Source organism: Solea senegalensis, linkage group LG9, assembly GCF_019176455.1.
Source record: "Solea senegalensis isolate Sse05_10M linkage group LG9, IFAPA_SoseM_1, whole genome shotgun sequence".
NCBI classification, from domain to species: domain Eukaryota; kingdom Metazoa; phylum Chordata; class Actinopteri; order Pleuronectiformes; family Soleidae; genus Solea; species Solea senegalensis.
Window position 1 is genome coordinate 9,550,904 of NC_058029.1, and position 25,428 is coordinate 9,576,331.

Sequence of the window (25,428 nt, forward strand, 5' to 3'; positions counted from 1 at the left end):
ACTTTCGCAGAAAACACGGTCTCTTTTTCATGTGAATATGGTGACCGACTCTGATTCGTCGACTCGTTTTTGCCTCTTCATGTCGCAATCTCCTCAACGCTGTCACGACTCTTCTTTTTCTTCCTGCTCCATTCATCCTGTCGTCTGGCTGGTCGGTGAGTCACTCGTGTTCGTGACAGTGACTCACCCTCGCAACACTACCTTACTGTCCCGGAGTTGTTAACCTTTCTGAGCTGACAAGCAGAGGTCACTTGTCTCAAAGGCCCATTTCATCTTATTCAGCAGTGTAGCAAGAGTGGGCAGAGATGTACGGGAATAGGCCTCCTCTGTTCAAACACGCTATTGTTCGGGTCTCTCTGAAACTGCTATTCTTGTCTAGCACCCAACCACATGTGCACACATTAAGTATCACGGCACATGTGCAGTGCAGACTCGCAGTCTGTGCACACAAGCTCACACACACTGGAGCAAGGACCTCATTGTGTACAGCACATAATTATTCTTTTGAATATTCAAACTATGTTGCAGTTGACAAAGCACACCTATGACAAACACATTTATGGTTTTACAGTGAATGCAGGACGAAGGACTATCATATAACGGGGTATTTTAACAGCAAAAGAGACAATTCAGGCAATTTTTGGAAATATCCATCAATAATGTCCACACAATGCAAACGTATAAACAGGTGTGACAAACGACACTAGGCGTAAGGTTCCTCTCCTTTAGAAGGTCGGTGCGTGGGGCGGCTTCATCACATCTCCATTTACTGAATTTTCATAAAATAAAACGTGATGAGTCATTATTTCAGAGCTGAAAAGAATACGGTTGCAGACTGCACAGGTGAGCCAGAATAGAATTAGAGCTATAATAGACCAGAGTTACACTGAGCCAAAAATGATGTCATTTACAAACACGTCAGCCTAACTGTATTTGGCAGCATGCAGTTGGCAGCGCTGATGAGAAATGTAATCAGATCACAATGGATGGTGAAATATTGGGTTAGAGCTGCGGGACCTGTTCTTTAAATAATGCTATAAGTTTTGTAAAAGTTTACTCACAATGACAGCATGAGCAGCTTGTTAGTGTGTGTCATGTCTCTGGGAGAACAAAACCTGTACTACGACAAGTTGAAAGAGCAGAAACAAAGTGGTTTTACATATGTTTTTCATGTCTTTCTAGATTTCACAAGCAAGCAGCACTCTGCTCTATATAAAACTACACCCCCTTCTCTCCCACATCTGTTAAACTGTACAGACATGAACCCTGAGCACAGGCTCAACTTGTCTTCCATAAGTGCTTTATAATCGCTCTCTCCTCAGGGGGAGGTTGGGTTTTTCTAACGTTCAGCTGGCCACAGCTTTCCAAACTTACTGTTATGGTGCCAAGTCTAACACAACATCACCCTGACAAAAAACGCAAAGCTCCTTTTTCTTCTTAATGCAACAACAAGTAAAAATTTCCTGTTCAAAGACAAACTTTCATCATTTACCATTAATAAATAAAACCAGCTATAGCACTAAACAAGCATGTGTCTTTCTGTCATTTAAATGCAGGTAAGTATTGGTCCTTGCTCCTCAGTGTCTGCAGGGTTTGCCGTATAATGCCATCGCTTCACTACACACCAGCAAACTCAATTCTTGAATCAGTTATAAGAAACCAAACGCTACAACACACTACTCATCATTTCTGAGAAATGATGAGAGCCTCTTACTGACGTCTGTCAGTAAGAGGCTCTATTTTCAGGAGAGTGAACTAAAGAACCTTGAACGTGAACAGTAATCTTTTTAACTCTCCATCACCTCTCTGCCATGTCATTCACATTACTGGATCAATAACATTTCGCTCCACCCCTTTAGATTGCAAGTTGTCAAAGGATTTGTTACAGTGTTTATCCGTGACATTGCTACGTCTCCTAATCTATAAACATGTCATTATAATATTATAACAATGATAATAATAATAATAATAACTATATTCTGCATATATCTGGGGTTGAAAGCAGCCATTTTAACAGGAATAACAAATAGCACTCCGTGTAATCCTTCCCACAATGCTTCTCTCTTATATTTATTTATTCTTTTGTTATTTTAGTTTGGTAAATAAATGTGCACAAAAAATTTAACAGCCCACATGGGGGCATGAGCAGAAACCCCGTAATAACAACTGAGAGCGAGTTGACCGTGCTGCCCACAGTGTGACGAGGATGAACGTGAAGGTACGTGACGGTATAGCTGCTTGTTTAATGTGTCCTGCAAGATGACACGAAAGCAGACCGTCCGCCTCCACGTCTGTGTATATTCTGAAGTCACGTTAAATCACTCGAGTTTCTGTGAGACCCCCTGATTTTTGACTGGGCTTTCCCGGGATTAAAACACTGAAAAATCGGTTACAAACTTCGTTGTGTCTGTGGTCGCCCATGTTTTTAAGATCAATTCAGATTTGAAACTCCTCGTGTGGGGCAGGCTTTACATGCATACACCTCTCACTTAAGCTCATCTTTAACCTACATATTTTTAGGGACACACAGCTCGATGTACGACTCAGATTTTCCTGAGATAGCGCACTCCCGCAGAACACTGCTCTGTGACGCACTTGATTAGATCACCAAACATTGTGACTTGTCCGTGCATATGCTGTACAGCATGTTCTCATGCTTGAATACACGCCTCCATGAGAATATGCCACTGGACTCTATGCCCCCGGTTAGTACTTGTGTATGTCAGTGATTGCGCTGCATGTCTGTGAGAGTACGTAAGCATCCGTCCATTGGGGCTTTTGTGAGTCTGTGTCCCTTACCTAGCCCGAGCAGTGGGTGGTGTTCAACAAGTGCCCAACTGTTGTCATCCACACAATGGCTTTTATAAACCAGGAGCTGGCACAGGTCCCTGGCTGTCATGTCGGCCGGGATCTCCACCACTTTACCCATGCCATCTTCACTGAAGATCTTCACAATCTGGAAGGAGAAATGAACTGAAATCAATTGAAGGAGGAAGAACAAAGCTTCAATTAAGGAGATTGCTGGGTAATAACCCAGTAACTACCGTCACAACACAGGTTCCTTCAGTTTCAATACAACAAAGGTTCGGCATATATCCATAATATATTGTTTATGAACTGTGCAAACACACTTTGAGACACAAAACATGGCTTGCTTCAGAAAATTTCAAACCATGATCAACCATTTTTTGATTTTATTTTTACATTTTTGGCCATGTCATCCAGCCCTAGTCCTCAATATGACACAGCGAACCAAAAAAAAAGAATGGACACTGTACACCTTACTATTTACAAAGAATGCATTTAAAATGATATAGACATTTTTAATTTTAGATTTTTTTTTTGACAATCATACAACTCACCAGTTTAACACAGAGCATTTTTGAAAACTCAGTCTAATAGGTGGGTGAAGCCAGCAATTTTCTTCAAACACTAGAATAGTATTTATCATATAGCTCCCCATATACTATAGCATACACAGCCCTGTGATTACAGCACACAATAGAAAAGCATAGACATTCAAGGCTATGTAGCAATTGTGGTGTTTGAAATCACAGACAAGCATTACTTAAAGCAACTTGTTAAGTAATATAGTAGCAAATATACTGTGGTGTATGACAAGCATCTGCTCTTGTGAACACAAAGCAGCCAATTGGTTTGGAGCTGTGTTTATAAATAAAGCTCGACGAGAAAATGGATCCAAATATCGACATGACGTGAGTGAGTTAAGAGCTCAACTACTCCCATAACTTTACTGAAGTTAATATTGGGAAAATATTGAGACTGCAAATAGAAATATTTAGTATAATAGGGCTTTTTAAGTGGAATAATAATGTATACATGACTAACACCTGTTCCACAATTATGATGCAGACACATATTTGCATGTGTGCGTTACTCAATGTTAGCGCTGAACAGTTCATCACTATAGAATATAGAAAAATACTGTGGATCATATTCTGATGACTCTGTCATGTTTTACATCTGTTATATAGTCATTATTGAACTGAAGCCTGGTATAAAAAAAACATATAACTCAAATCAGTCCGCCAGAAAAGGTGCATGGAAGTATTTTACCCCAAAATCTTTAGCCCTACTCAATGTGTATAAGCTGAATCTCTGTCTGTATAATTACATTACATTACATTACATGTCATTTAGTAGACGCTTTTATCCAAAGCGACTTACAAAAGTAAGTAAAAAATATAATGCATAGCAATAGTGCATAAGATGCTGAAACATGCGACTGCGATGACATCTGTGTCAGATACAAAGACTAATAGTCACAGTGTGTGAAAACTGTAAGCTTCCCCTTATCACATTTACCCTATAATCCACTTAAAATTGCTGTCAGCACGATTGCATTAAGCGGTCCTTAATTTACTTCCTCTTTTATCTACACGGGGAAACCAAGAAGTCACAGGAAACACATCTCAGAGAAAACTGGAGCAGCCTACTTAACCTGCACAGGAATCCAGCCTTGTTACCCTACACATAAATCCAGCCTACTTGCTTACATGTATGTAATGTATGCATGCTTCCCACATGAAAGATCATAGAGCAAAAATGGTGCACATAGCATCAGAGTTTGAACATACCAAGAATTCAATACCATCCAAAAGACTTCAGAGAAAAAGGCAAGCGAACCATAATCATTTAAAGGTGCGGACATATTTCACTGTCTATTTTATTCATTGCACTACACATACTTGGGGAAAAAAGACAAATTGTCTTCAGTGTTTAAGGTATTTACACATTCTATTTCCTGCCTGTACTAAACACGCCAGTACTCCGAAGGGAAATGTAAAGACATGAGGAAGCAAAGAGAGGCAGAGACACATTGGGAGAGATTAGAGCGACAGAAAGAGAGCAGTCTTACCTCCACGGCCCGCAATAGACAGCAGTCCGGAGAACACGAAGGCATTTTTGGACTGAGCCTGGCTCCCCACACACTGACACACACACTCACTCACTCAATCGCTCACAGTTACTAACACAGAAAAGCCTTTCTGCTCTGCCCCCTCGGAAGAGAGAGATACAAATTTCAGAGCCAACAGTTGACAGTTACAATGGTGCCTGTCACACAACCCAAAAGTCCTTCAGTCTATCTAAGCAGCTGGCTGTCTATAAAAAAAAAATGTCTCTGTGAAGTGAAGCTGGTGTCTGTGCAGCTCAGAGGACAGACACACAGAGGCAGTCAGCATTCCAATGGCAGCAGGTACAGTACAGTGCTTAATGCCGGTTCAGTCTGACAACTATCCTTCCTTCTCTCCCTCCCTCACAAAGGGTTACAGCCTCAGTCACAGGCTCCACGGCACACTGAATCAAACCACACGCTCACCAGCCAATCACGAGCCTGCAGCAGGCTGATGTAATCATTCCCACACAGACTCAGGCGTGAGTGCGCACACGCACACACTCACACACACACACACACACACACGCACAGGCGCACACACACACACACTCCCTGAGAGGCACATACACTCTGGTAGACACACAGACGCACAGTCATGGACTGACACAGCCAACTTTTTCAGCTCTCTGTTTCAGTTTCTTTACTGAGCTCAGAACGAGAGGGTTCATTTGAGAAGGGTGTGGGGAATTGAGAGAGAGAAGGCAAAACCAATGAAGGAAGGAAGATAAAACAAAGTTTGTTGCTTTTCTCACTTCCAAAATGTTCCCCGTGTTTCATGAGAGGATCATTTGGCGCGTATGTTTTCTCTGCTTCTTTGACTTTCTTTTCCTCTCCCTCCCTCCCATCCTTCCTCACTTCTTTCCTCCCTCCCTGTGGATTAACTATGAACTCTGTAGTCAAATCCCTCTACCTCTCGCAGCACTAACAAGACTCATTACAGAGCAAATGAAATGAAACAAACCTGGAGCACTCCCCGAGCACTCCAGCCTTCTCCTCCTCCCCTGGTGGCAAGTTTGTGCCAACATTCTTTCTCTCTAAAGAACAAAATCCTGGAGACTTCTGCACACATACACAGACACAAGCACTTCTCATTTTAACTCTAATATTTAATACAGCATTTGGCGGACAAAAAGCCTTGACACACCCTGTCTGGGAAGAGGTGAGAACAGCTTTATGCCGTTGTTGCAGCTACTTCTGTAATTATTCTACTTTTTTGAAAAGAGAGGAGCATGTATGTGTGTGGGTGTGTGTATATACACATGTGTATATCCAAAGTAAACCAGGAATGAACACACAGGGAAAAAAAAGAAGGAAACTGTGGTAAAAAAGTTATGGCAGTCAAAAAGGCATGACCTACGACTTCATCGACTTTAGTGGCAAACTTTGGAGAGCAGTGGAGGGAGGGAGGGAGTCTGCGGGCTGGGGGAAGGGAGAAGGACACAGAGAGAGGGAGAGAGAAGAGTGTGTGTGTATGATTGCACATGCACACAGGCACATACGTGGGTGTGTGTGGGACAGGGAGAAACAGGAGAAAGACGGCCGTGAGAAGTGAAGGGTAAACGAGTGGGACGGAGAGAAGGAGAGAGAGAAATTGGTGGCAGAATGTATAATATAAATGCTTTCTACATATCTAGCCAGCACAGCTGTCTCACCCCCCCACTGCATTCACACACTCACGCAGCCCAAGACACACACCCTTTTCTACGTCACAGTTGTCAGACAGAGGGGGAAAGCCCCAGGATATCTGCATTGATCATACGTGCTGCGAATCAGGTTTCTGTGCTCTTATTATAAGTTCCTCATTCTGACACTGAATAGGATGACATTTGTTTGAAGGTTTTAAGGGATGAGAGCTTCCTCCCCACACACACAGTGTGGATTTCATGTTGACCGGAAAACAGACCCAGCAAAACGTTTGTTTGTGTTTGCCAATAGAGCAAAAAGTCAACACAGCTTGAATGAACATGGAAGCAAGCAGAGTGAAGAGAAACTAATACAGGTGACTTGGGTCATGGTCATTAGGACTAACAGGAAACAGTTGGTAGGAATGAACTGAAAAAATAATCACTAGAATCTACGGGAGCAGCTGCAGCATCATTAATTCATCCCCGTGTTTCATCATAAAGACGCGGCTGCGACAGTCAGATGATACAGATCAGCTGATGTTGCCATAAATAGGCAACATATTAAATGACCGAATGCACACTGATTTGGAAGTGAGGCGCTCTTTTAGAAGGCGTGAAAATGATGAAGATGGGCCATACCATTACACCATCTCAGGAGGGGAAGGAACGAGGGGGCAAACCCACAGAGATGACAATGGAGTGACACATTTCTAATGACCTGCTCCACTTCAGGGCTTCTTAAAGCCAGAGATAAGACCGCAGGCACAAAAAAAAAAAAACAATGTAGGTGTAAGTGAGTAAGTGAGAGTCGGAGAGAAAAAAGAAAGATAGAAAGACAGAAAGTATGTCCTTTAAGTGTGTCCTTATTTAAATGGAGCAGCAGACCAGGGCCTCTCAGCCTCTGATGACTCAGGTCTGATAACTGGACTGTGACGTAATCCTCCAGGGAGGGTCTGAGAACACACACACACACGTGCACGCACAGAGACGACTTGAGAGCGACATTACACTGTCTTACAATCATTTCCTGAAGCCTTACTCAAACTTAACCCAAAAGTACTCAGTCAGTCAAACCATCTTCATCACCAGGTAACATTAACCTGATATTAATCTACCCTTATCTTAACCTAAACAGTCAGAATATAAACATAACTTAATGATTTACTCACACACACACACACACACACACACAGGCACCCAGATGTGCTCAATCATGTGAGCACATCTTGAGACACACGATACACTTTACAGCACATAGCACATACAGTGTTTGACATGTTTTGTGTATATTACAGTGTGTGCTTATACAAGGACACAGAGAATTCCTCCCACTGCCTCACAAGAAGGAGACACACAAACTAGACAGGCATTGAAAGACAAACACAAAGTAAACTGCAAGGTCCTGTATGAGGACATGCTTTGTGCTCACTTGAGGTATGTGCTCCAACATGTGCGTGCACGCCCCGTGATTCACACACACACACACACACACACACACACACACACACACACACACACACACACACACACACACACACACACACACACACACACACACACACACACACACACACACACACACACACACACACACACACACACACACACGCGCGCATCCGTCTCGTAGGGAATTGGCTGCCGGTCTATAAATAGTTCCACTGGTATTACATATGAATTACAAGCACTTACATCAGATAGGAGTTTCTGTTTTACTTCCCTAAGACTATTAGTCATTAGGCACAAGCCTGCACACACACACACACACACACACACACACATTAGGATCCATTACATGAGAGGGAAGTCAGTGCTGTTAAAACACCAATACAAATACAAAAATACTGCAATTAATACAAAATAATAATTTGTATTTCAAATGCAATTTTCAGTTCAGTAACAATAATTGTAAGGGTATGCTAATAACAATATAATATTATAGTAATACCATGTTATTTCCAAAGTAATAGCTTGGCTATGAGAATTACTATAGACTACCATCAGTGTCATACCTCCACATACAGAGTTAAAATTCCTCCTCCTTTTTGTCCAACAGACTTTTTCCTTATGAATTCCCATTCTATTACTCGGTAATTAACATAATTATCAAAACGTTATCTCCCTCCATTGTATGGTAACATGATAACATCATCAAGTTCTTATGGATTAACACAAATGTGAACTTTCTCACCCTGAATAATCACAAAGCCTGAGGAGAAACTATGGATTACTCTTACTTTACCAAACCATCTACTGCTTATCCTCAACATCTGAGTGATAATGTCAAACTGTTCAAGGATAAATAGATTATTTGAAGGTCCAGTGTGTAAGAATTAGTGACATCTTATGGCCAAACTGCAACAAACTGAGGACTACTCTGCTCACACTTGTCCAGAAACTACAGCGGCCTTCAAATACCAGAACGAATGACGCCATCAGTAAGTACTTTGAATTGTCCATCGTTTGATGGGGTTTCCACTGATGTTTAAATGTTGCTTATACATCTGGTTTATGTGGGTGAAACCGGTCTTTCACTTATTTTCACTTGTTGTCCATAAGGTAAGGCACTGACTTTCACAGCTCTGCAAGACAAACTATTCCACATCCACTCAAAAACATACCATTATAACGTACCATCTCTGTCTTTTATGACAACAAAAAACTATAAGGATTTAGCTCCTTCAGTTAACATGACTTGCCTAAGCTCCATGTTTCCATTAGCAAGAACCCCCATAAAGCCCCACTAAATATAATGTGGTGCTGTGTGCGTGGCTTAGTCCACCCCTGATGAATGGCTGGATGATAAGATTGAGACACAAAAACCTGAAAGAATCTCAGACAATTGGCCATCCCCTCCAACTGCCAGGAAAAGTCTGCTGACTCATGAGGAAGGGACCATGAACTTTCCCTTGTCTTCCAATGATGGCATCGAATTAAAACCCAGTACAAGAGGAACATCTGGGATCAGTGAAGCAGAAGAAGCCAGAGAGGGATTTGGTGGGAATAGTGAAAGAGGAAATGGGAATAGGAGTGACGGGGTCAGGAGAGGGGAAGGGAGGAGAAATGTATAGAAATCTTGGAGCTAAAGACTCTCAGCACACACTGACAATACAAAGTCACGTACAGGCTGTGGCAGGCTGCCATCTCTGCTACTGTGCAGCCATGCATCAAACCATACACTGAATATTGGGTCGGTAGTTAGTCCACAGAGACGGCTCTGTCTGTAAACAATGGCGTTTTGACACCAATTCAGGCTAAGATAGTGGAAGGCTGCAAGATTCTGGAGCAGAGCCAGGCTAAATTTAATCAACAGTGCAGGTCAGGTAGCACAAATTTAGGTCAAACCATAAGTGAGATTAAAATTATCCACCTAACAGCAGGGCAATGTGGACATAAAACATAAAAACAAACACAAAACCACAACTCTCACGTGAAACAGTAACTAAATTAAGGTAACGATTCAACAGCAATAAAAACGTGTGGGTTAAAATACAACAACATCCTCCTGGTAATTAAATGATCACAATTTTAAAACCTAAAAAAATATTAACCCTTTAACATCTGAGCCTCAAAATGCCCATTCTTGCTTATTTTAACCAAAAAAGGGCTAGAAATGTCCTGTGAGTGCTTTTGCCCATTTTTCCAGAATAACTTTCAATATCTGGCATCTATTTACAGCTGACTGCATGTTAAAATAGTTTAATGACAATTTAGAATGGAGAAATCTCAAAGCTTTATTGAGGAAAAAACACTGTAGTTGTACATGAACACCAGATGTGTGTTAAATTTGGACAGTATAAAACATTTAAAATAACATTTGAGTTTTTTTCTCAATGTCCAAAAAATGTAAGTTTTTCCAACTTTCTCCTCCCTAGAAATAAAGACGTTGACTCGCCAGCTTCCTGCAACAGCACGAGTGAAATTACCGTAATAACCATGTTTGCTTTGAAGTGCATCTTTTAGCTTTCAGAAACCACTGGAATTGTTCCCGATAGCACAAACTGTTGCGTAATTGCTGTAATGCAGATTGCGTGTCGTCTGCGATACACTCAGGATTCCAAGGAATCACAGTATGTGTGACAGTTCTTTATAAACTGCGCTTTATTGGGAGGGTTTTTTTGTGGATACCAACGTCAAAGAGTCCTCTCTGTGTGTGTGTGTGTGTGCGCGCGTGTGTACGAAAGGAAGCGACACCTCTAATATAATGGTAATAAATGAAAAGGAGCTTTTCATTCATTTCATTTCATTTGACTCACAGGAGTGTTTCTCTGCAGTTTTGCATCCCCCCACACACTGTGTTTCATCTGTGAGACACTCGTGTACGTGTCGTCTTTCTCGCTGCACCCGTTCAGAGCTAAGCAAATAATCATGTGCCCGATGAGTAATACAGCAACAAAATAAAAAGGGGACCATGTCGCAACTTTCTGCTTTTCCTTCTTACTTCCCTCTTCTTTTTTGCCTTTCTACAGCAGCAGCTTCAGAAATCTGAGTTGTCCTACTTTCCCTGAGAGAAAGAGAGAGAGAGGGAGACAGAGAGAGAGATGCTGTCTCCATGACCTACATTAGTCCAACAGATCTGCTCAGCTTCGGCCAGATGAAAAAATCTTAAAAGGCAGCACATGCTCTTTATGACACACACACATGGACACACAGCCTGAGGAGTGTTTATACCTGTATTCACACATTTATCAGTAATACACACACTCTCAATAAAGTTGAGTTATTCATTTCAAGCACAGTTTCTCATCCACACTTATGACTAAAATGTTTTTTTTTTGCAGAGAAAAGCACAGTGATACTCTGACAGTCTAAAGTTTGGAGACGGGGACGGAGCAGAGATCGAGCATTCATTGTCGAGGTTTGACGTGAGCTGCAGGAGTAATAGGATCTCGCCCCATTAACGGGGTGAGAGTTGTGGCTTCTTATCTTACTCCATCTGCCCTGTGGGACAAGAAGTGAAGGATAGACCATTAAAAAAGGTGCCTGGGTGGTCCAGTCATGCACCCATGGAAAGATACAAATGGTTAAATTTAATACAGATATAAATTAAGAAACAGGATGAATTATTTTCTAATATTTGGGGCCTGTGGGTTCCAACCATTAGCTCAATGAATAATTTTAAAAGCTCACAATCCTCACTTCCTAAATCATCGCCATAAATAAATCACCTGTTTGATGACATCATTTAATGCTGGGATATTTTTTTAAATAAAAAAAGGGTATGCTCTCTACGGTATCTTGATATCGATCATCTGGCATTAATTAAGATCATTTAAGCCGACGTGTTCTTAACTGGTTTGCTTGTGACCAAAGTTTCAGATCAAATTTGGCGTGTTCACTTAAATCACAATGTGCACTGTGATCAGTCAATAGCTGACATGTTTTTGCACAGGTTAAGTAAAGCTTAATTACACTTGCAGTGTCTCTTGAAGTAGCCACACTAAAAGTCGTTCTAAGATACACGCTATCTTTTCTAAGTGGTTGTGCTTTTACTGTTGTATTTGATGGATTTTTCTTGCTTTACATGTTACTACTATTAATATTATCATTATTTACCTTTTGGCAAGTGTCCTTGGATGTCTTGAAAGGCGCTTATCAATAAAATGTATTGATATTACTAATAATAAGAAATCCTGTTTTTTTTTCCCATTGGCTCAGAGATACCATGTGACTTATTGTAATTCAAATCAAGTGAATGTATCTCCTGCATTAATCCGTCCTAATAATACACCAGTCGTGGCCATACAAAGTGGGTGCAGGAGCAGTGGGCAGCACATATACAAGTTGGCTTTCAAATGGAAGGTAGTGGGTTTGATTCCTGGCTCCGTTCGTCTACATGCCAATGTGTCCTTGGGCAAGACACTTAACTGCAAGTTGCTCCTGACGTGTGGATGAATATGAAAGATGTTTGATAGAAAAGTGCCCTGCACAAATGGCAGACCATTTACAGGTCTGTGACTCAGGTGCACCTCCACACTGGCAACCGTCCGGTTACAAGCCGGTCTAACAAGATTAAGATCATCTCAGACTTGGATCTTGGTAATTGAGAGTCGTAATTTCATATCAACACTTCACATGCAACGTTTTAAATAACCACAATATTGACGTGTCTCCATGTGTATCTGCGCAGAGACAGCCGAGCCATTACACAGATTAATCTTCCTCACCTGTCTCATTATTCGGCAACAGGTTATGTGTATCAGTGCGCCTGCTTGTGGGTGTCTGCCTAAGTGTGGCAGCAGCACACGAGCAGGTCGAGGCATGTTTCCATTTAGCAGTTAGCTGATTAATGTGTCCCAGACACACGAGACGTTCCAGCCTCAACCACAACCTGCCTGGCTCTCCTCCATGTAGTTTGCTCAGCAGCAGCCAAACAATTTGTATTTCACAGCACTGAATGCAAATTCAATCAGTCCCCAAACGCAGTGTTTGTGTGTCTGTGTGCCTCTCCGTGCGTGCGTGTGTGTGGGAGAGAGAAGGCAGCAGAAACATGTCTGTTGACAAAGGGTTACTGTACTGCCCTCATGCTCTCTCCACTTCTGCCACAAAGAGTATCAGATATCATGCAAGAGTGTGTGGTTGTGTGTGTGAGACTGTGCCTGTGCCTGACTGAATCAATCTACACACATACATACATCAATGCGGGCGCACAGTGCCTACCCTACATACTGCAGAGAGAACCTTTATTTGAGCAGGCCGTGCATGTACACCACATGTGTGTAGAAGTGAATTGACGATAATGACACAAGTGTCTGTGTACATATCAGCGTGTTCTGTGTTTCACTTAAATGGGGGGCCTGGCTGCTGGAAGAGTGAGCCAGCAAGATTTCTGGCACTGTGTCACCTTTGACCTCCACACAGCACAGCCTGTAGAACACATCAGCACTACACACACACACACACACACAGCTGCTTAAATGTTAGACACAAGCACACAAGACAAGAAACACAACCGTACTTTCAAACACTCTCGTGCATACGTACAGACTCACAGACGTTCCCACACACTGAGGCCAACGGTTTGGGCATCAGCAGCATTCCATTCTAGTTTTTTTTTTTTCCTTTTACAGTGGAAAATCCTGCCCTCTGACCGGAGCATTTCCAACATTTTGGAAGGAGACAGCCAGGGAATGCCATGCTTCAGTGCAAAGAGAAAGGGAGCAGGGATGGATCGATGCTCATGGTGAATGTACAAGGTGTTGATATTCCGCTGGTACCCAGAGGTTTAAGATAAGATTTTGTAGAAATCACTTAGCAAAAAGGTGGTTTTCTTTATCTTAAACTGCACTGAAATTCACTGGATTATCGCTGATCTCTGCAGTCATCATAAATGTTATTTCATATTTTCAGCCGCAGCAAATGGTTGTTTACCGCAGGAAACTTCTACAAACCGACAAAGTCTCTGTGTAAAGTACAAGTACAATTCATGGGCAGACTTAAGACACTGTGTGGTGAATATACTGGAATGTTCAGCAGTTAAAGGGGACATACTTCTTTTTATTTCTGTCCTGTGATGTTTGACGTGTTTGCTGAAATACTGGCCAAAACATAATTTCATACAGGCTGAAGTTTAAGCCCCAATTTCTTTTTAAGAGAACATTTTTTTGGCTTGGAGTGTATAGTGGTGAGTGCTACTCATGCTAACTAACTTAACAGTTCCTTGTATTCTCCCCACACAGGGGTCATGAGAAATTTAATTTGGCTTATATATTCTTGGCAGATTTCTTTCAGCCGCAGGGGTGGAATAGGATTATGAGTGAATGAGTGTATGCAGCATTCATATTCTGCAGCATAACGTGAACACTGGCTAATGATGCAAGTCTTTTCAGCAGCTTGTACAGTGCTGTGGGGCAAAGACAGACGTTTTCGACTTTTTCTGTCAGTCTCATTACTGACTGTACCACACCTTCCTTCAAAACGTCTTTCTGCCCAGAGTAACTAACTAAATAAAAAAAAGCTGACAGTGCCTCTCGTCATGCACGCTTTACTCCATTTTCAGTCAAACACAGGCCTAAGAGAATTATTTTAAACAGGTTGCAAGATCTCCACAAGGTACGGGAGCTGTCATCCTGAGCACATCTTTTGAATTATTCCTCAGTACATTACGCTCACTACTGCATTCACAAAATTACTTTTTGATAAGTGGGTGTCACAGCTTTAAAGTCATGCCGAGAGAGAGAGAGATAGAGAGACGGATGTGCCAAAAAAAATAAAATCGTAATTTGAGTTACTATGTGAGTTATTATGTAGCACAGCAGCTGCCAAGAGTGTAATCCAGATAAGAAAAGCACACAAATTAACAAATATATATTTCAGAGCTGTCCCTGCAAATGATGAGGAGGCAAGTATGTACAACACATGATTAATGATTTACCAGGAAATGGCAGATTGAAGCAAAACACTTTCTGTACAAACTGCTTCCACTTTCAAACCGTATACTACAAACTGCTTTTATAGAAAACACAAGCAGACAGAAACAGATGCAATGTTTATGTAATATTTTTACATACCACACCTTTTGCATTTTCAATTAATTTACTATTTGTCAGACTTGAGCGACTGGGCAACGACGCTGGCAGCGATCACCGACAGCCCATTTAGTGCCAAACCAGCCTCCACTGCTTGTCTGGCACCAAGCTCTATTTAAGTCCTCTGACTTCATCATGTGCAAATCAGTATTCATCAAGTGATGCTTGAGGAATACAGGACAAACTGTACTGCACCCCGGTCGCGCTTTAAGATCATCAAGAATTTTAAGGTTGGAGGGATGACACACATGACAGACAGAAGGATAAACATACTGATGCGCAGTCCAAGACATACAGAGATAGACACGCGCGAACAGAAAGATAATGAAACGCAGACTTGAGAGGCAGAGGCAGGACGTGGGGATTCTGCCACACCATAGAGCACAGTGAGCTGCAGGACATCCAGTCCAAGTACAGTAAATCCAACAAAATCTGGCAACCCAGTGATCAAATCAGTGTTCCCACACTAGAACGACTGGGGCAGCTATGGGAACACAATGTCCAAGTAAGTACACAACAGCACTCTCTATTGCACGACTGAGGACAGACTGTAAAGAACCTCGACTCAGAACATTAATGGATAAACTGGCTAACTGCCGCGTATTCACAGCTACTTATAGGTTTTTCCATCGCACGACATGGATTACACCGGCCAAGTTTCAAGTGTTTTCTTAAGTGTAGTGTGGTTGTAATACCCTCGGCCAGCTGGCTATATGTGGAAAGATGTATGTAGTTTAAGAATTATCTAAATCCTAGATTATGTTTATAGTAACCCATGGGAGCAAGAGGAAGTGAGTTTATGGATGTGCCCATCTGCGCACACTTTCACACATGCTAAAACCAAAGCTCCTAGATTCATGGCAGCCACCCACTTAGATTTTTTTTCCCCAAAAGATGTTTATTCATATTTATTTTTATGTCTCAGGAGTAGAACATGTACAAGGTAAGCACTGTTGTGTAAATTAGTACAATTCATATTGTACAACCAGTCAGCAATGACAAAACACACACGCAAATTATCAGTAACATGTCGTCCCATGCAAATACTTTAAAAAAAAAAAGGGTTCCAAGCAATCATTAAAGAGAGCATGCCTGTGTCTTGTAGCAATTTTTCTAATTTAACATTATGTAAGATGTCCCACACCCACGAGGCAGCACTTAGAATCGATTGACGAGGAAGGAATTCCACTTAAGATTACGTCCCAGAGCTTTTCATTTAAACACATGTTCACGTCATTCTCCCAGACATTATTCTTTTTAATAATATTATAAATGCTTGAGATATTTCTTTCAACATTGTCTACAAATGAACAATAGGATAGTTTCAGTCGGGGAAAAAGGGAAAACAAGATAAATGCTTACAGGTAAAGCTACAGATGTGAAAATACTGGATAAGGTACATGTTTATACTCTGTCTGAAGTTGTTCAAATGATGCAAATGAATTACGGATAATTAAATCAACCTTCTTCAAACCAAGTGCCAAGGAGTTTTTGACAATGAGATTGTTGTTCTGATAAAGGAAAACACAAAAAGCAGATTGTATTTGTACTAGGGTTGGGAATCACCAGAGACACCACAATACAATATTATCACAACATTTGAGTCACAATATGATATTATTACAATATTACAAAATAGTTGGGTAACAAGGCCACTCCTGACTGAGATTTCCAATTAAAAGACAATATAATTTTCACCACATTAATAAAAAGTTTTGAGAGTGAATATTGGCATTTAAGAAGTATATTCATTTTTACAACATGACTGTGACTGGGAGGAGAAGGAGTGATTTCCAGCCCAAGAAGCTAGACTTGATTTGACTGAAATTAACATTACATTTGAATAAATCCTGAGTACTTCTGAGTGATGTGAACACCCACATGTTTGAATTGAGTCTTGAGCACACATACCACAAATAACCAATTGTATTCATTCATTTCATTCACACTTAAACAAAATTGCTCGTATACTGTAAACAGAAGATTTTGTTTAACAGTGGGTTTCAAATTGCTCAAGATACGGTGTTTTTTTTTTTAGATTTTCCCCTGAGGAATGTACAGCTGACAGGAGATGAGCTGAAGACAATAGTGCTCTGAAGGGAGACATGAGGAGAAAAACAGTAGGCAGAGGACAGATAACAAAAGGGAAGTAATTGGTTCTCATACGGTCATGTCAAAAAGCTTGGCCATTAAACCCTGACAGGCCTGCACTGCATGCTCATGCCTCTTGCACAGGCAGGCCAAGGAGTGGGGTAAGGAGGAATGAAGGGACAAAAGTATGACAGTATGTCAGGAAGCACGCCGGAGGTCGGAAAATTCAGTAACTAAACAGAGAAACTTCTCAACAGCAGGCTGGCTGACTGGTCTGGAAGTTTGGAGGTCAAAGAAAGCGAGAGTGTAGATAAAGATAAATAACAAAGAGAGAAATACAGAGAGAGAAAAAGAAATGGCAGAAAGTGGAGCATACAGCTGAAGTGTCGTCATAATCGTAGAGAGGCAGCTGGGGAAAAAATGTTGTACCTGTTCACTATCCCACCTGTCACACCATTAACAGATCATCCAATTCTCATCTGAACCACAGCAAGCAGAAATACACATCTGCAAGAAAGCAGAATTCCCAAGATCCCTCATATCATGTCTCCAGCATGAGTATGTGTGTGTGAGTGAGAGAGATGATGAAAAGGTGCTAAATTGAATTTCCACTGCAGAAAAACCACAGTGACTCAGATTTTCCACTGAAACAATGGAGACACACACACATACACACACACACACACACACAAGTTCGACTTCCCTGCATTTGGACAGCCGAACCAAAGCATTATCCGTAACCTTAACCAACCAGTTAATGCCTAACCCTAACTATAACTTAATAACAATTCAATTATTATATGAATAATTAGGACCAGGTTTGTGTTTATGTCCCAAACAGGTAACAAATACAAGAACACATACACACACAAGTGTGTGCACATTTCCTTTGCCTATGCAAACATCATTATGATGACGATGTCAGTGACACATGACAATGACACGACACTTCAATGAGCTTTGTTGTGTTTGGATAACATTGGCGCTTTGTGGAATAACTGAACAATGGTTCTCAGCACAATAACCCTGACATACAAGTAAACCCCACTGACCTGAGGATACGTTGACAGTTCACACCTGGTTCCATCCAATCTGTCAGAGCTTGAGATGATCTGTCAGGGAAAATGGGGTAAACAATTGAAATTAGGTCAGGATACTTGATACATTTGTCCTATTATATGATCTAGTGCTTTATTTGGCAGTTGTAATGTCTCCTCTGTATGACAAAACTACTTCTTAGTGTTAGTGTGAGACAGACTTTAGTGTGAGACTACTTATTCCTGCTTTGAATATTTACAGAAATGCCATTATCCTATTGTCATAACATCGCAGAAATAACATACTGCACCTCCAAGCACCTCACACCTCCTCCACGCCACTCCTGCATTATACTGCATTATTAACCGGACACCCAAGTGACCCAGTCTAATCAATTGGTTTTGTAATATTTACCAGACATCGTCGACTGCACTTACACTGAGCCAAAGTTGTGCCACAACAGCTAGTAACTCAATGCACATGCTCATTACCACTTAGTAGCATCTTAACCTTTGACCTTTCTATATAAACGGAGGACTTTACCGTGCAGCACTAAATGTATACCACTAACCTAATAACTCTCATTTTCTACGTTATCAAAAAGAAAGAAACTCACAAGGACAACCGGGAAAAACCTTCAAGGCTTCATCCACCAGCAACTATTTACAGTTTTATTTATGTCACAGGCAGTGATTCAAAGCCACCAACTCTTTCAGCAGTTACTTGAAGCAACAGGTTTACCATCTCATCAACTGAAATATGAGTGGGTCACATTAAGCATCAAAACAACTCAGCTAGAACTGCTGTCTGGGGACCATGACCAGAAAAGGGTCAAATCATAACCAGGCAGAGTATTTATGAGAAATAGTCCCTCTTCACATTACTGTAAACTGGAATGTTACTGTAATCAGCACTGGCTGAGCCCCATATGAAGATCATTAAAAGTGACGATAGAGAGACTTCCAGGAATAGACAGAGCGGTCTGTAAATCTTTTTCACAGCGTGAGCACACAAATGCAGATGAACAAACAGAAACACAGCAATGTGGACAGGTACACACACACAGACTGGCACACAGAGGCACTCGGCTGCTTCACCTCACTCCTTTTCCCCGCAAAACTACCCACAAACCCTGTATAGCAACACACACGTGCACTGTACAAAACAGTACTATCATATGTAAGCAATCACCGTGCCTCAGATGGGCAAAACATGGGTGCAGATGTAGAGCCAGGAAAAATTCCTACATGCCTGTGTCTCGCGCGGTGCTGACCACTAAAAACAGCTGATTTACGATTATGCAAATTCTGCGTCCTTCAAAACAAGTGACACATGTCACGTGATGAGTCACACATGTCTCAACATAACATAAACGTAAATCAGACTCAGCAGATGTCCCATATCCTGTTTTTCAAAGGGGAAAAAGCATCTTGTCTTCATATCATTTAATTATAATGCAGACTAGCGTGATTTTTTTTTCCTCAATTCCTGGAAAGCCAGAGATTCTTGAGAAAGGTGAAGTTTCAACGGTGCATCTTTGTGGGGTTTGGACTTACATATTTGCCATTGGAGGGCTCTCCAGGAGGAAGGGACCCAGGACTGAGGACGGGTGAGCTTGCTGGACTGCACAGCTCAGGAAAGGGGTTTGGGATGGCCGGGAGAGACGATGTCCTCAGTTGCTGCTCCTCCTCCTGCAACCTCCTGAACAATGGACACGGAACAAAGGAACAAGATTCATAAACCTCCTTTTAGGATCAAATCCAAGCACTTTCAATGACCATTTACTGTAAATAGTATAGTTATATGGTAAAATGTGTCATGCTACAAAATTGTAAAAAGTAAAACACAGTTTTATGTTATTATGTTTTTATTTATTTCCTAATATGTCACGATATGTCTTCTCTTCTTCATCTAATAAGCTATAAATAAAACATAAGCTAATAAACTACTCAGTCAGACAGCCATTTATTATGAAAGAAATAAATAGTAGTTCAACTCAAGCATTTTCAAGCAATTCATCAAAAATTCAAGCACTTTACAGACCTTGAAAACTTTCAAGGATTTCAAGTAACCCGTGAAGCCTGTACAATGGTGATAGGAAAGTGATTTACCAGTTTGCTGATGACACTATACAGTATTAACAGTTGCTTAAAGTCATGCCCTGGAACATAGACTCTTAAAAGTGGGACAGGAAAACTTTTAAAATGAATGAAAATCTCTTGTTAGCATCTGTCGCCTTATGAGATATGACCGGGAGGGAGTTAGAATTAATAAAGCATTGCTGTACAGTAACACGGCTCATGTCTGTTTCTGTCTGATCTACCCATAATGAACAGTCTCCCAGCAAGTGGAAATCACAGACCCCTGCAGCCTGTTAGCACATTTTCTGCAATATTTATCACACATCAATATTGAATAAGGACATCACTTTAAAGTAGTGCTTTTTTTCCAGGCACATACGGCGTACACTTGTGGCCCAAAGATGAAATGATGATTTGACAGTTCAAAATAAACTTCTGAAGAGTCTTTAAAAAAAGAAAAAAATAATAATAATACAAAAAAAAAATGGCATAATCAGAAGGAATCGGTGCCAGAGAATCTTCCTCTCTATATCACACTGTGTCTCTCTGTAGAAGCCAGTGAGTTCAAAAGGGAACGGGCCTTTGATGTCGTCCCATCTAAGCTTGAGAACAGGGTTATCCAGAGGTCAGCACTGAATAATAAGAACTTCAGAGCCTGTGTCTGTGGGCATGCTTCTGAGAGAGGGAGAGGCCGACAGAATACTCCATTACCTGATTACCCCTCTTCCGTTTCTGTCATAAAAAGGCGAATAACAGAAGCTGACAGCAGCTCTGCTCTGAAGGCATCTTTATATGTGCAGCATGTATGCAACCATACTTCTCTTTCCTCAGTGTCTATGTGTGTGTGTGTGCCCACATTTGACAGCGCATACCACGATACCCTCAAGGAGAATATAGGTTCCAACCAAGACTTGGATTTGGTGCTAAAATAAATGAGACCATTTAACTTTCTCAAGCTGCGGGTGTCGTCTGAAACAAAGAGGGAGTGACAGGGAGGAATGGGTCATTCAAAGGCTACAGATATGGAGCAGGGAGGAAACAATTATTGAGAGGGTGTGGAGAGATGAGTGTTACAGTGAGAGGCGACTTTTCCAGAGTGAGAGAAAAGTTCTGCATGAGTGGCTATGCATTTAAAAATGTATGAGGTTGGGGTGAGTTTTAGCTCAGCGGTTAACGCCGCTCTGTAAAAGTATTTGCGTACATATCGACATGACCACAAATACTTTTACCGAAACGTGCGCCACTCTTTGGTGAGCACATGTTTCTGTAAAGTATTTGTGGTCATGTCGACATTAGAGCTGCAACTAACGATTATTTTCATAATCAATTAATCCGTCGATGATTTTCTCGATTAATCGCTTGGTGTTCAGAATATCAGAAAACCTTAAAAAATGTTGATCGGCGTTCGTCAAACTTGGAAACTATGATGTTCTCAAATGTCTTGTTTTGTCCACAAACCAAAATAATTCACTTTTAATGATTTCTTTGATATCCAGAGCAAAGAAATGAAGAAAATATTTACATTTAAGAAGCTTAAACAATCGGAAATCTTGTTTTAATCATGAGAAAAGCATCAAACGGATTAATAGCTTATCAAAATAGTTGCCGAATAATTTAGTGATTTATCGTTTCAGCTCTAGTCGACATGTACACTCACTACTACTACTATAGACTCATTTAGACATTTCATGTCAAAAATATATCAAGATCTTTATTCAAGATCCTTAGTTCTAAACACTTCAAGTTTGCAAGCAGAAATGATCTTTTCTAGCTTCCTTTGTAGATTCTTATGGCATGTTTCAACTAGTGCGACTCTCGTCGCGTACCTGGTTCTTTAATTTCATGGTAGTGCTTCTACTTTTTTAAGGGCTCTCTTCTCTTTCTAACTGCACCATACCAATAGAGATAATGAGATCATTTTTATCTGTAAGAACACCTACCTGACAGCGAGGATGTGCATAGGCTGTGACCGTCGCAGGCCAGTTTGAGGTGAGTCTGCCAGTGCGGAGGAGGAGGAAGGATCCGAGGTGACTTGACACAGCGAATGCGGATGCTGACCCTGCCGTTGGTGGTTAAGTTGTGTGTGAGGATGATGATGGGGATGGTGGTGTGATGAAGTGGACTGTCCATTGTGTAGTAGTGGGGTGGACTCTGTCTGGTGACCACTGCAGGTGGAGTAGAGGCTCTCCAGCGAAGAGTTCATATCGTTCACCAGGGCCTCGAGATCAACGTCATCTTCTGCTAAAGAATGAGAGAAAGAAACACGTCAGAGGCTCAGTATTGAGAAAGGGCGCAGAAAATGGTTGACTTGGACAGAAATTGACACACAGCAAAGCACAATAAAAGAAAAGAAAATGGTATAGTGTGTTGTTGAGACATACAAAAGAGGCAAAGTCTGTGGATATTGTTGGGACTTTCCCTTCCTATTTCAGTTTCTCTATCATTTCAGTGGGGCCAGGATTTAAACCCTTGACCTCACTTTACACCACCTGTTCCAAAAAAAAAGAGACAATAAAAAAATACTGGCACACACACACAACCAGTTTTTCCAGTGCTCAATCAGCTCGACTATGTTGACTACTCATATTGTACTGCCCTGTGCGTCAAATCTCCAGGGGTAACGGAAACAAGCACAAACCTGCCCATAACACCTCTCAGCTCAAGAATCTGATTTTCATCTGCCGCATGTATGCGTTTATAAAACGTTTTAAAAGTAGGACAAGGAATTATTTTTCAGAGGAGGAATTTTTCAGCTGACTCGGGAGCGAGTTGTATCAAAGTTTTACAAGGGAGCTTGACTGAAGGGATGCTCACATTTAATTGCTTCATGCTGTGAAAGTTTTATCATCTGGCCCTCTGACTTTTCTCTCTCTTAATTACAACCTGCAGTGGTGACACTTCTTATGTTTTAATAATTCTTCATGGTGGAAAAAGAAAGGTTATTTATGTCTTGAAATTATAATCAGATGTCTGAGTCCAAATCCCACAACTGTACTGTAGGACACAATATTACCACTAGGGGTAGACAAAATTGAATTGTATGGGGAAAGAGCTGATGATGCAATGTGCAGGAGTCCCACATAGACAAGCTATAACATTCACTTCACATTAAAAGAACATTAATTATAAGGACAACCAATGGAAGAGCAAGAGTAGGTCATAGACAGAGTTGTATTTTTATTTGAACTAAAGGTTGAGAATCATCGGATTGGAAAAAATGTTTATTTTGACATTTAAATTGCTAAACTGACAGCTGTTTTTTCTCAATGTGAGGTGTAATACAGTTTTATTTATACACCGCCTTTACAGTAGCAAAATGTTCAACATGTACAAAAATTCCACTCACAACCCGTAATTTTAAAACATGAATGAATGAATGAATGAATCCCTACAGTAAGCATGAAACTTTCTTCATCGTGTCCTTTTCTCAGAGGTCCAACAAAGCAAATGTGAGATTTACGACTCCATTAACTTTTCTACAGGTGAGTGTAGAGGAGAGATAAACCATGTCAGGTGCCGTGAAGGTTCCATCGCTCAGCAGAAAGCTGACTAAAGGAAACATCAGTCTTAAAGGCACTGGAGCCACGGGTTAGCAGGAGGAGACTAGTTAACAAATCCAATCCAACATGCAGCAGCACACTTACAGTATGTCGCCAACATTGCTCCCTCCCTACTAATCCTGAATTGACACATTTGAGGAGCTTTTCCTGAAATCATGTCTGGTAGGTGTATCACAGGTTGTTAATCTGTGGGTATTAATAGCAACAGGTAAGCTGGAGCAGTGACAATAACCTGAGGAGCTAAAGGGCTACATAGCTCAGGACACATACCATACATAAGGCCATAAACAAGGAGTAAGACTCCTTTAAGATGAGCTGTTGTGACAGCACAGTTAAATATATATTTTTTTAGAAACACAAAACAAATTCTGTTATTAAATATGTGCTCAATATTTGCTTAAACAGAACCCTCATCAAATGTCGGCAAAATCATCTACATGACGTTCACCCTAACCCTAACACATCACATGCTCGTCATCCTTCATTCTCACTAGGTGAGCCATGCGCCCTGGAGCTAGGGAGAGATGCTCCAACATAAATTGGACCCATTTTAGCCTCTGGCAGGGGGACAGGCAGAGTTGTTTGCGTACAAAGACACATCACCTGAACACTCACGCATTGATGTAATATTTGTGCGTCACTAAAAGTCATACGATTGCAAACCCCTGTCGCAAGACAAACAACGGTATATGTCGTGCATCTGGGTGTAAGGTTAAGTGATTGATGACGCGTGCAGCATGGAGGCAGGCCTGGATTGCACACACAGACTTTAAACTCATTAAGATTTTGGAGCGTGGAGCAACTGGGGTTGTTTTTTCTTTGACTTGGAAGACAGTGATGTCACACACAAGCCGGCAAACAAAAAAAAAAGAAAAGACAGCATAAACTCTTATTTTTGCCAACCAAATACACAGTGGTCACAGCAAGCCTGGCATTACTATATTAGAGCTTTTAATTTGATCCAGAGCAGATGACAGAATTCTTTGCCTGCTCAATGACACTAAAATGCTATCAACTGAACTGAAACGTCACTGCCATGTGCCAAGCAAACTAGTTTACACAACAAGCTGTACTTTGAAACAGCAGACAAACAAGCTCCGAAAAGTTTAGATAAAAACCAAAAAACTTATTATCACTGCAGTATCTTAGATAAACAAAACATGATTATTTGAGCTGGGATAATGTGATAAAACACCCTGGTGTTTAAAATCCTCTATGGACTAGCCCCTGCTCCACTACATGAGTTTATAAAAACAAAATCAAAATCAAAAGAAGTCAACCAGGTCTAGTAACTGCCTTTGGACAGGCAGTGTTCTCATATGGTGCCTCTCAAACTTGGAATACAATTCCCACTGTTATACACAATCTGCTCACTGTCAGCTCATTTAATAAACATCTAAAATCATGGTCTGACTCCAACTGACCCCACAATCCGATATAAGCTCACCAGGTTCTCTCCTGTACTCTCATTTCTTATGTGCACTGTATCATAACTTACATATAGCTGCTGTCTTTTCATAAATAAATCTCAAATGTCAAATAAAACAGCGACATGCGACTGATATCTTACAGGTAGTGTTTCTCTACAAT

The 25,428-nt window shown here is 41.0% G+C and overlaps 1 protein-coding gene across 5 annotated transcripts in view; it reads right to left on the minus strand.

Moving 5' to 3' along the window:
• Window positions 1-25,428, minus strand: part of grb10b (growth factor receptor-bound protein 10b) — a 57,456-nt gene that overhangs the window by 8,547 nt on the left and 23,481 nt on the right. For 3 of the 5 annotated variants that reach the window (XM_044034132.1, XM_044034129.1, XM_044034128.1), the window contains 4 exons: window positions 22,219-22,516; window positions 19,754-19,898; window positions 18,212-18,271; window positions 2,800-2,956 (listed from right to left, as the gene is read on the minus strand). In XM_044034132.1, the coding sequence (XP_043890067.1) occupies window positions 2,800-2,956; window positions 18,212-18,271; window positions 19,754-19,898; window positions 22,219-22,516 (660 nt within the window). Of the gene's footprint in view, window positions 1-2,799; window positions 2,957-4,879; window positions 5,295-18,211; window positions 18,272-19,753; window positions 19,899-22,218; window positions 22,520-25,428 lie in introns of those variants that run through there. The other 2 variants (XM_044034131.1, XM_044034133.1) reach the window with 2 other exon arrangements.